The sequence below is a fragment of the Dipteris shenzhenensis genome, chromosome 16 (assembly GCF_047967505.1).
Source record: "Dipteris shenzhenensis isolate YYH24624 ecotype China chromosome 16, Dip_SZ_1.0, whole genome shotgun sequence".
NCBI lineage: Eukaryota > Viridiplantae > Streptophyta > Polypodiopsida > Gleicheniales > Dipteridaceae > Dipteris > Dipteris shenzhenensis.
The window spans coordinates 307,622-319,459 of record NC_141611.1 but is presented as its reverse complement, the minus strand read 5'-3'; the positions used below and the strand labels follow the sequence as shown (position 1 = coordinate 319,459).

The 11,838-nt window shown below is 41.7% G+C and overlaps 1 protein-coding gene across 2 annotated transcripts; it reads right to left on the bottom strand.

Annotated features, from left to right (window-relative positions):
• Positions 1–8,592: 8,592 nt before the first annotated feature.
• Positions 8,593–11,464, bottom strand: LOC147892358 (glucan endo-1,3-beta-glucosidase 13-like). Of its 2 annotated transcripts, none has more exons than XM_087387641.1 (5): positions 11,239–11,464; positions 10,268–10,593; positions 9,504–10,128; positions 9,296–9,323; positions 8,593–9,032 (listed from the first exon to the last, which is right to left on the bottom strand). In XM_087387641.1, the coding sequence occupies exons 1-5, from the start codon at positions 11,324–11,326 to the stop codon at positions 8,906–8,908; spliced, it is 1,194 nt and encodes a 397-aa protein (XP_087243767.1). In that variant the 5' UTR covers positions 11,327–11,464; the 3' UTR covers positions 8,593–8,905. The 2 variants fall into 2 exon arrangements, with proteins under 2 accessions (XP_087243767.1, XP_087243768.1); XM_087387642.1 differs by having other exon boundaries at positions 9,552–10,128.
• Positions 11,465–11,838: the final 374 nt, after the last annotated feature.

Below are 11,838 nucleotides of genomic sequence, written 5' to 3'. Positions count from 1 at the left end.
GGTTGCACAACGGAATATATTTTCCTTGGTACACAAATATATAACTCTAAGAACTAGTGTGGTGGCTTTCATAGATCTCCTCTCGTAATATGTAAAAACAAGTAACGGAGCTATAACTCCAAGAACCAACGTGGTGGTCTCTCCAAGACAACCTTGAATTCTAGGCAATGATAGGTGGTTAGGCCAGAGACTATGCTGAGGCGATGCTCAAAATGATAGATTGCATCTCATTATTATGCCAAAAACTAGTGTGGTGGTCTCTCTAAGCCAACCTATAATTTGCATGGGCTACAGGCAAAGAATCAGTGAAAGAATGCATGATGATGGGTGGTCATTGTGGTAGTGTTCGAAATGATAGATTGTGTCTAATTATTATGGCAAGAACCAGCACGGTGTTCTCTCCAAGCCAACCTTCAATTTTAATGATCTGCATGGGTGCGTGCCCAGTGACAGGTAGCAAAGCTACAACAAAAGGCTACATGATGATAAGTGATCAGGCGGTGTAGGCCAGAGACTACACTGTGCAAAGCAGCGTAGAGATGCCATGTGTCGAGCTATGCGATGTTTTGAACAAATAGATTCCATCTCATTGTTATGCCAGTACGCCTTCATGATGTCTGGAAAATTTTTGGCGAGAGCATGGGTCTGTGCAAAATTCAAATATTCACCTAGAAGTGCATCGTGTCGTGGTCCCAAAATGGACCCAAAAATAGTTCTGCGATTGGCTACACCCAAGGTAATGTTGACTCGAATTCATTGTGCTCTTTACTACCATTAACTTTGTGTTTGTTGATTGTGTTAGAAGATTAATATATTTTGTATTCTCTCTATAATGTATTTTTTATTCTCTCTATAATTTTTTTTTTCATGCATGTCTTTGCCAAAACTACTTTCTTGGCAATATGGAAGCAGAGCAGAGGAAAAATTGGCTGAAAGTCATTAAACGACATCTTTTTAAAGGGATAAGCAAGATGAGTAATAAATAAATAACAGAGCAACTAGCAATGCACTTTACATAGAGTCTTTCTACAATGAGGTCATAGCAAACACAATGAGAGAGATGCCCATTTCTAGCAAAATGAATGAAGGTGGACTATGTCACATGATCAATAGTGTCATAGGTAATATGAAAAAATGTACACAAAACTTGTGGGATGAATTACCTGCTAATATTAACATGGACAAATTAGATTTTTGGGATTTGAATTGGAAAGAGGAGAAGGCCAGAAGCAAGACGACAAAAGACATAGATTCACATTTCACTATATTAAATGACTTTACAGGGTGAGATATTCCCACTTTGTGGTGCTTTGCTAATAAGTGATAATTTGAGGAAAGAAAGAGATGCCATTGAAAGTGACTTTGAAGCACACCTCAAATGAGCTAGCACTAAGATTCTCACCCTCCCCTATAGCCTCATGTGGCAATGGGCATGGATCTCGAGAGAAGATGGTGCAATACAAGCCCAAATCTAGCCATCCTCCTCACCTCTTCTTCTCCTCCATCATCTTCTTCTTCACTCTCTTCCTCACCTCATCACAATAGCACTTTCTCTCTTAGTTTCCACATGCAGACTTTCCCTCCCTCCCTGACTCTTGCCATGTCGAAGCCCTAACCTCAAGCCTTGCCATGCCTAAGACCCCCTCTCACCCTCTACCAAAAATGTGAGCTCTTCAATGAGTCCCTATAGGCCCTTTGCTCCACTTTCTCCTCTCCCGCCTCCTCAACTTCCTTTTCTACTACCAACCTCTGTAGAGAGGCCTCTTTACCTAACCACCAATGTACATTCCCTTTCAACAAGGCAATAGCCTAGCAAAGCTTCATGGCAGGGGGTTATAAGCCATAGCAATAGAAGAAGATGCACATCTCTAGCCTTCCAAGACCCCCTCACCAATCTTCCCCTTCTCATCATCCACTACCAAGATGTCTACCAAGAAATGTATTTCAAAGATGCCTCACATGATAGCTTCTTTGATTCGCCCAAAATGGAATATGTATTTCATTAGTTCTCTCTTCCACAGCCTTATTCTCCTTTGCATTCATAAACCTTACATCTGTAACTATCATCATCACCCAACAACTTTCCTTAGTGAATTAAAGTTTGTTCCAGCAATATCATGTAAGATTGGGAGCACAAGTGATTTGTGGTAGTAGTAGTAGTATCCTTTCCACTAGTCGTTGGAGCTAGATGGGGACCAAACTCCATCATCTCAATCATGGGAGCCATGAGGTAGATCATGAATACCTGCAATTTGGTAAAAGGATCATTTATCGCTCAGAAGAAGTTGCTAGACAACTTCAAAGCTAAGGAGAAAAGTGTCTCTTTGCTATTGTAACCATACCAGATCCGCTTTGAATTTCACGTTTTTATGTGAAATGGCATTGGTGGCATCCCCATCTTACAAAGGGTAGCAATAGATTACAACACAAGAATCGTCTTAAGGGAATATAGGATTGTATCCAAGACGAGTTTGATGAGAAAAGATGGAATCCCACCAGTTTCACTTCCGAGAAGTGCCGTTGGTGTTGGTTGCAGGGGGAGCATGAGAGACAAAGTCATTATTCACAAACTATTAGGAAAGACAAGGGCTAAGCCACCTTGAGAAACAAATGCTAGAAGAAATAAGAGAGAAGTAGGATGGGCATAGATAATGAGCACAAGGCATTCAAGGTTGCAAGACAAGCGAGCAAGCTGAATTGCTATGAAGTGGTTAAAGACAGGAGAAGAGCAAAATCCAAGAGTGACCAAATGATGACCACCACATCCAAGCAAGGCCATCCACTCTTTTGGCTCTAGTGGAGGAATTTTGGGCATGGATGCATTGGAGAGTGTGCTTTTTGAATTGGGATCCAGATCCATCTACAAAGAGGACTTCGAGAGCTTGCAAGCAATACAATATAGTGTGGTACTGCAAACAAGTGAGGTCACGAGAAGCATTGGCATCTACCTAGCATTACTCAAAGTCTGAGATACTTTTTTCCAATAGACATAGCCTATCCTCACATAAAGTTCATTCTTACTCCATTGCAAAGTGAGAAGATTTGTCTTGGGCAGGCGCTTTGCGAGGAGTTCATCAACAACATTCATGAGTGATGTGTGCAAGGTTCGCTTTGTGGAATTGATCGAGAGTGGTGTGCAAGGCTAGCTTCAAGGGATTTCCACCATTCATGCAAAATACAGAGAGAATCATGCCATTCCCTACAATTCTTTGCCCATTTAGGCTACATTGCATTGGTGCTTCTTTCTTAAGATGGAGATTCTATCGTTAGAAGCTCAAAGCCTTAAGAGAACAATATAAAGCCCAGTATTGGTACATTGTATCTTGCGAGCACATTGCTTCTTTGCAAATGAATCTTGAATCCTATTTCCCTCTTTCAAAGGATCAGTAGTCATCTTGAGATATGTCATGGTAGACCAGCACAGTGGAGAAAATTTTAGAACAATGCAAGCTACAATAGACTCTATACCAATCGAAAACTCATGATGGGTTTACATTTAGATTATATCTCATACGTTGATCAAAAGGTCATCATTGTTTAGAGGAGATGGTATCAAATGCATGCTATATGCCTTCCCTCCCCAATTGAGTGTCTCATATTTTTTTCCTCCTCCGAGAAAATGTTTGACTTTGATATATTGCCTATGCACCTGTGCATCTTCCTCCCACTTTCTATGACCTCCACAATGTCTTCCATATGATCTCCTGTGTCTACACCATCAACTCCCCTCCCCCTCCTATTGACCGCACTTCTTGCAAACCCTTTTGCCTCCTCCCCCAAATCTCCCCCCTTAGAAAATTTAGTGGCACAAAGGCTTAGCGTCTCCCACTTTCTATGACCTCCACAATGTCTTCCATATGATCTCATGTTTCTACACCATCAACTCCCCTCCCCCTCCTCTTGACCATACTTCTTGCAAACCCCTTTGCCTCCTCCCCCAAATCTCCCCCCTTAGAAAATTTAGCGGCACAAAAGCTTAGCATGAAGTGGCTAGGGTGGAAAGCTGATATGACGGATCTAAGGTTCATAAAATTTTAAAAATGTTCACACATTTCATAGGTTGAAAGAAAGCGCCAACCTCAGGCAGTGGACAAGGATAGAAAAATGACTCTCTACAAAAGCATGGGGTACACTCTATTTAATTTGGAGGCTTCACAATGATTATTTTCTTAGATCAAGGTAGGAGTCATTCTCCATAGCAAACTGATCTCTATATCATTGCATACATCATTTTTTGCTCATAAATTCTGTGATTTGTTCTCCTTATCACCACTGTCGACAACTTTTCATGACACATACAAATTCAACAAACAAGTATTCTTGTGTTGGAGGCCAAGCTTGTCTCTTAAGAAGCCGAGAATGGATTTGTGTATCATGGGATCACTTCCCATCTCGAAAAGTGGATGTCATAAACACGCCCCATGACATCTGGCTTGTGCTACCATAGCCTTTGACAATTGAGCCAACATCTCTTCAATTGGACAACGAAGAATCTACTACCTTTCAAGTAGAAAAAGCATCTAAGAATCATATCAAATTTACTCTATTTGCACAAGTTGCCTCATGAGAGCTTTATTCATAGAGATCTCAAGCCATCCACCATATTATTGAGTAATGATTATAGGGCTAAGGTCTCACATTTTGAGATGATAAAGCTCACACCTAAAGACATTCATGATAGAGACAAGATTGGCCAATAGCTTTGGATATCTCACTCTTTAATATGTTGGGATTCTCATTTCCGATTTGCAATCATGTTAATTAACTTCTGCTCATGTCAATTCTAGGGGATTGGGACTTGTTTATGAGTTAATCCGTTTTTATGTTGATTTCAGTTCACATTGTAAACTGTGTGATTGAGGTGCATGTTTTCTTATGTTGGGTTTCTTCCTACAGTAATGGGGCATGGCACAAAGGAACGTGCATGTGTTCAACTTTGGGGTCATACTCATGAAGCTCACCACTGGCCACAAAGCATTGTAGAAGAGGTGACTTGAAGGAGGCATGCATCTGGTCGGCTAATTTTGCTGATTAATGGTTAATAAGGAGGCACTCCTTAGCTTGGTAGATTTTGTGGTTGATGAGACCACACAAAGGCTCTTCATAATTGCTAAACTATCCAATCAATGTATAGCAGGGAGTGTTACCAATGTCTTGACATGAGCCATGTTGTGAATGTAGCCCCATGTTGTGAATCTGCTCTCTCCTTTGATGGAAAAATGAAAGGCACAAGCGATGATGGAGAGAACAATGGGGAAATTAATCTAGAAACTCTTCCTTAATCTCTCATGATGGCAAATCTTTAAAGACTCTTTTGAAATTCATATGCTAGGCTTTCAATGTTCGTCAAGGGATGCACGTGTGTTTGTGTGTGAGGAAATTAGTCATAAGAGAGAATTTGTTTGTGTATGAGAGAGAGAGAGAGAGAGAGAGAGAGAGAGAGAGAGAGAGAGAGAGAGAGAGAAATCTATTAACGTGTGCAGAAGACCTCACGAGTGTATGAGGCAAAGTACTAGCACCAAAAATTGAATTACTACATCTGGATAGCTAGAGAATTGAGGGAGTGGACAAGGCCAACTCCTCCTAATTTATTATAGAGGGTAGCTACATTCTAACACTATCATAAAGTGGTCTTTATAACATCAATTTAAGAGTGAGACTCTTTGGGTTTGGAAAGTCCCTAATCAATGCTTGCCCATCTCGATAAACTACCCATTTGCCTGCCTTGTGTGCTTTCTTTACCTTGGTGAGTTCACCGTTTCTTTGTTTGAGCTGGAGCGGAGTAAGCTCCTCAGATATCTAGATCTTTGTACCCTTCAACTTATTATTTTTCTGAGAATTCTACCTTCCCTTTGCAATAGATCTATGCTTGTGTGCTAGTTTGACAGACATTGCGGATTTCATTTTCATCCCATTCGATTTGTGGTACTTCTTTCTTATAGGGCATATGATTATGTCCTCAATGCTTTTCTCCTCATCATCATGAAGGCAGCCTTTGTTCAATCCCCCAATGCATAAGATCGTCTTATTCCATGCTCTAGCTTCCTGCTCTTTTACTTTCACATAAAGGTTAGCTCTATTGACTTTGTGACTGGCGTCAGCAAGTATCTCTTGCTTGATTGAGATCACGTGAGTGGTGACCATGTCTTGAATCATGGAGACAAGTATCCATGGCCTGTGGAGATGCATTACATTTGTGTACTGCCTCTACAATAATTTACTCCTTTCCACTACTCTCCACATCTTGCACTTTTCTCCCAAGGGCTGCAAGCTAAAACATGAACTTTCTAATCTCTTGTTGTAGGTAATAGATTTGCTCCTGTGGGTCAATATTAACCATCTGCCTTTGATGTGTTTTTGCATAGGGGAGAGGTGTCTTCAAAATGGTCGAATACAAAGGCTTGAAAGAGGGGGGTAGGGTTGCAAAAACTTTGACCTTAGGGAATTCCATGGTGACCTACACTTGTGTGTGTACCCCCTACTCAAGCTAACCCCCAAGGTTGGGCTAGGGGTTTAACCCAACCTGGAGTCTATAAACTAGAGTGTGGAACTAACTAGTCAAACTGAACCAAATGACTAACTAAACTAACTAGATCAAATTGAACCAAGCTAAAGTTAGCTAAACTAAACTGAACCGAACTGAATCTTAACTCTAAATGATGGCTGTGAACTTTGGAGGAACTTTATGGTGACAAACACCTTTGGGGACAACTCGACGATGGCGAAACAACCTACTTAAGAGAGAGTATGTGTATATGTTTGTCTTTTGGAGGCTTACATGAGAAGAGAAGGAGGGGATCTGAGTATTAATATGTATATGCAAGTAAGGAAGATAATGGAAAGAGAGCACGCGTGGGTGTGTGATGAAGAGAGAAATTATTCCTTTAATTTCAAGAAATAATATTTTAAGTTTACTATGGATCTCAATATTTGAATTCTTTATAAGAATTTGCAAATTTGATCTCAATTAAGCCTAAGTATGACTTCTCGTTGGAAAAAAGATTTTATGCATGTTAAAAAAGAAAAGCTAAAAAGAAATTATACATAAATATTACACAATCAAGGATACATACACACATATAGACACATCTATATTTACTTCTATTCTTTTATTAAGGAAGAGTTCCCATGTGGTAACCAAAGAGTACAGTGAGCCTAAATTTATGTGTTTATATGTGTGTGTCTCCTAAGTTTGAGAGTCTATAACAAGGATATGTGCATGTATGTGTGGAGTTTACATGAGAAAGAGAAAGGAGGAAGGAGGGGTTAGTGCCGATGTGTGTGTATGTGTGTGTGTGTGTGAAACATGTAAAGGAAAGAAGAGAGAGAGAGAGAGATGTGTTAGTGTGGGAGGGATTTTATATGCGAATGCTTTGTCCTAGATCAACATACCATGGCCTCATCTAACGAAATTGTTAAGTAAGCTACTCATCTAGATTTAATTAACTCAATTAAATCTTTGAGTTAATTGAGCATAGAGCCAATCCAAGCAATGCCTACTATGGTGGAAAGAGTCTTGAAACTTGAAATTTTATTTCTTGAAATTAATGACATTTTATGATCCCATCTTGAGAGCTAACGGAACATGTTTCTAGCCCATCATAGATGGGTCATGCTACTCATACATTAATGCTTAATTTTCTCCTATGCTAAGGATGCAAGTGCCTCGAAAAGCTAATTAGATAAAGGAAACTCAATTGGACTTTGGACTAGGAATTATGTGATATTGCAAAAGCTAAAGGGAGATGTGCATGCACACAAATGCATGGGTGCATGGAGGCCTAAAAATATCACTGTTTTAATTTCAAAAAAAACAAAGTGAATGATATGTAATCATTCATAGGACTTGCCCAAGATTTAAAAAACAAACAAAAAGAAAATTGTGTCAAGGAAGACTCAAGATAAAGGGGAGAGAGAGAGAGAGAGAGAGAGAGAGAGAGACAGAGAGAGGGCGGAGGGAGGAGGGGCAAGGGAAGGGAGAAAAGGTGGAGATGGACGATGTGTAAGAAGACATAAAGAACGGGAGGGGGAGAAGGGGGGAGGGAGAGAGAGAGAGAGTCAATTACTTTATTCAAGTCTAATGGAGAAAGTCAAATTATTGTCCAATAAGAAAAATGCACTTTCAAACATTTTTAAAATGCCTAATTTCTGCTTTGCCCAATTTGAAGCGTTGATAAGGCTACCCAAAGGACAGGCTTAAAAAAACAAAGTGAACGATATTTAATCATTCATAGGGCCTCCCTAAGATTTAAAAAACAAACTAAAAGGAAATGGTGTCGAGGAAGACTCGGGAGAGAGAGAGAGAGAGGAAAGAGGGAGGGTTTCGGAGGGGAGGAAGAAAAGTTGGAGATGGATGGTGTATAAGAAGACATAAAGAATGGGAGAGAGAGAGAGAGAGTGTGTGTGTGTGTGTCAATCACTTATTCCAGTCCAATGAAGAAAGTCAACATATTGTCCAATAAGAAAAATGCACCAAAAATTTTTTAAATGCCTAATTTCTACTTTGCCCAATTTAAAGCCTTGCTAAGGCTAGGCCAAAAAAGGCACCCTCCCACAAAACAACGTCAACCTAACACATGGTTGGCACCAGTTTTACGACATGGGATTGGGTGAAGTCAATGGAGCTGGCTTAAACCTGAAGGTCGCACAAAATTTGTAGTAGGTGTTCGAAAAAAAATTGGGAACTAGCTAATGAAAGAATGTTGTCGGCGTATTAACAATCTGAGGTGCAAGCGTTCTTGAATTAATCGGAATCTGCACCCAGTCCAATCACGGGAACTTCTCACTCTCGAAGGGTGTTCATCTTCAACCTTTCGAGTAAGTACCTTGAATTATTGCACGCTTTCCCGCTTTTCCCAGGAATGGGATCTTCTTCTACCCACGATGTTAGTACAGTAGATATAAGTCAACCAGGCAGTAGAAAGGAGAACACAAGCTGTAGAAGTGTAAGTAGGATCGACAAATACAACGGTAACTCTCTTTTACAGCCTCGCAAACCCGGTCCACTAACAGAAGCCCCGACCTGTCCAGAACTGCATAAGACGAAAGTCGTGTTTAGCCTGACCATCAAAGCAGCTAGCTGTTAATGCATCTGGAGGAGGAAAGGAATTGGATGCTTTAAAACAAAGCTCAGTCTCTAATTTCCAAGGAAACAAATAGATACAAAATACCACCCGGACGTTAGCAACTTAGCACTCTGTCTTCTTTACCGCTAGTGATAATAAGTTCCAGAAACTTAAAAGATGACACCATATATTATTTGTGTAAATCCCCTGGGAGGGCACGCGAAATTTACCGAAAAGGGTATGTGCAGCCTGGATAGCCTGCATCATGAATCACTCAGGATCAATAAGTAGAGAACACATGCAAAGAAAAATACGCACCAAAAAACAGAAAAATCAGAAACACAAGTCAAAAAACGAATGGTTTGCCATCTGAAAGAGTTTGAATTAAGATGCAAATTCCCGTAAACCAACTGACAAGGAACTGTAACCCAAACGTACTTGGATCTACATCCGTGATCATTGCAGCCCCTCCAAAATTGCAGGTACCTGATTTCTGTTGATGAATTTGGAAATAACTGTTCAAAGCATAGGAGGCATGTGACAAAACAGTATTTGGCACATAGCAAGGCTCGCCCAGTTGTATTGGGTTGCAATCTGCACCCCCAGGTCCACAAGCCCAGTCCATAGCACTTTGCAAAGTTTCTGGGGTCGCCCAAGGTCTCCCCACGCACCAAAAGCGACCGGTAACTTTCGCTGAGATTCCTTGCATAGCATCCACCACACTGACGCTGTAAGCATGAGATCCATTCGATGAAACAAGGCCCCAGTTCCGTTCCTTCAACTCTCTTCGTTTCATCGCACCATGAACGTAATAAGCGTACACTGCAAGCTTTACTTGAGTAGGCTTCAAAGTAGTGAGGCGTCTTACTAGCTGGCTATAGTAGTCTCTGCTTGCCAATCGGCACGGGTTTCCTTTCAAAGGGCAACCAGCTATTTTAGTGACCCCAGCACGCAGTTCAAATGGATTAAGAGCTCCAATGGCTGTATAGATGGCATCAGAAGAAGCATCTATCACGCTGGAACTCGGAGGCTTGGAGTAACGACTGTTCAAACACTCGTGTAGCTGCAAAAGACAAGTCAATTACAGTTATTATTGACGATCGTTGTCCCCCTAAAACCGACTTGGGTTATGCACCTGGAGTAAGGGAATGGCAAAGAGGAGATATTTTATAAACGTGGCAAGAGGAGACTCTTATACTTACACAATTCCAATGTAAAATGTCATAAGGCTGCATAGCAGAGGTCGATGCAGCCCCTAGATTCAAATCCCTTGAGATTACCTCGCTTGCTACCGCTGGTAATCCCTTCACGCAGCAGAACGTCACGGTAATTGACTTGTATATCTGGACAAGCTCCTCATGGGGCAGCATCACCACAATTACCATTCTGACATTTGGGGAAGCCTGCAGATTCAATGCATCTGAGTTGGAAAGGAACACATTCTCTATCTGTTGACGTCTGAACGACTGAACTGCGTTGCTGTAAGAAGAAGCATTGCATACATATAGGACTCCCAGAGGCGATCCTCCTGCAAGCGAGAAGAATTATGTAGTTTGGGTGTGGCTGTCGGGGACCGCAAATCAACCGCAAGAAAAGAAATGGAGACTCGTTGAAACATGTGAGCGTTTTCGTTCCTTCGCATCGATCTCGCTCTGAGGAAAGTGATCAATGTAGGACAAAGCAGGGGGGCGAACCTTGCCATTCCAGTCGGCCTTCGAGGGGGAAGGAGATGAAGACTCGATGACGGGACTGCTGACACCCCGACGAATAATTCGAGCATATGCCCAGTTGACACAAGCAAAGCTGGAAGAAGGTTTGCTATGAGCAAATTCAAAATGGAGTTTTGCAGGATCCGCCAGGGGTCCATTTCAAGTGCTCAAGTGGGTGGGCGAGTGCTTTTGCGGCCATGCATCGCTTCCAATGCGCCCTCAGGCTCAAGGTAGCTGCTTGGACGTTTCTTAATGTCCGCTAGGAACTCGGGGACGGATGCACAGACGAGGTTTTTGAGCAAAGCGCACTTACTAGCTCACGACTAGTATCTCTCACGGGGGCGTGGGCGAAGCAGAGAGTCGAGTGAGCTAGCTAGAGCATAGGGGCAATGTATGTGTAAGTGGATCTGAAGTGAAAATGTGCTCCTGACGGCGGAAATAACAGGTGGGCAAGATGTACTTACCTGATGAGATGGAGAAGACGAGCATTAGCAAGCACAAGAGCTGAAAGCAAATGTTGTGGATGCGGCACCGTTCAAGATGGACCACCATATGCTTGAGTGTTGATCGGAGATTGCAATAAGGATGTAAGTGGGGAGGAGGAGCAGCTAGCGCTAAGCGAAGTGCAAGCGAGCAACGCTCAAACAAGCATCATGAGCCAAGCTTGGAAGGAGCAGAGGCGAGGCAGCGAGAGGGAGGTAGAGTACAAAGGAAGAAGAGCGGAAAGAAGCGCATACATACTACATAGTATTATTATTATTATTATTATTGTGCAGAATATAGCAATTCCCTCGCCTTTGCTTGCAACAATCACACTCTTCACTTCACTTTTTACACACCTACGTTGTCGTAGTGGAGTTTTGTGGGTGTGCGTTGTTTAGTACGGAAGCAGTTCAGCATTTATTTAGTTCGTTCAAAAATTGGTAAGCTGCCCTTTACTCCCACCCTTCCAAGCCCCACCAAAGTGACACCCACCTCCAAGCCAACGCCGCCTTCTACAAATTTAATTTTTAAATTCTCACTATGGAAAGTGGGTAGAGCATAATATATATTGGGCATGATTT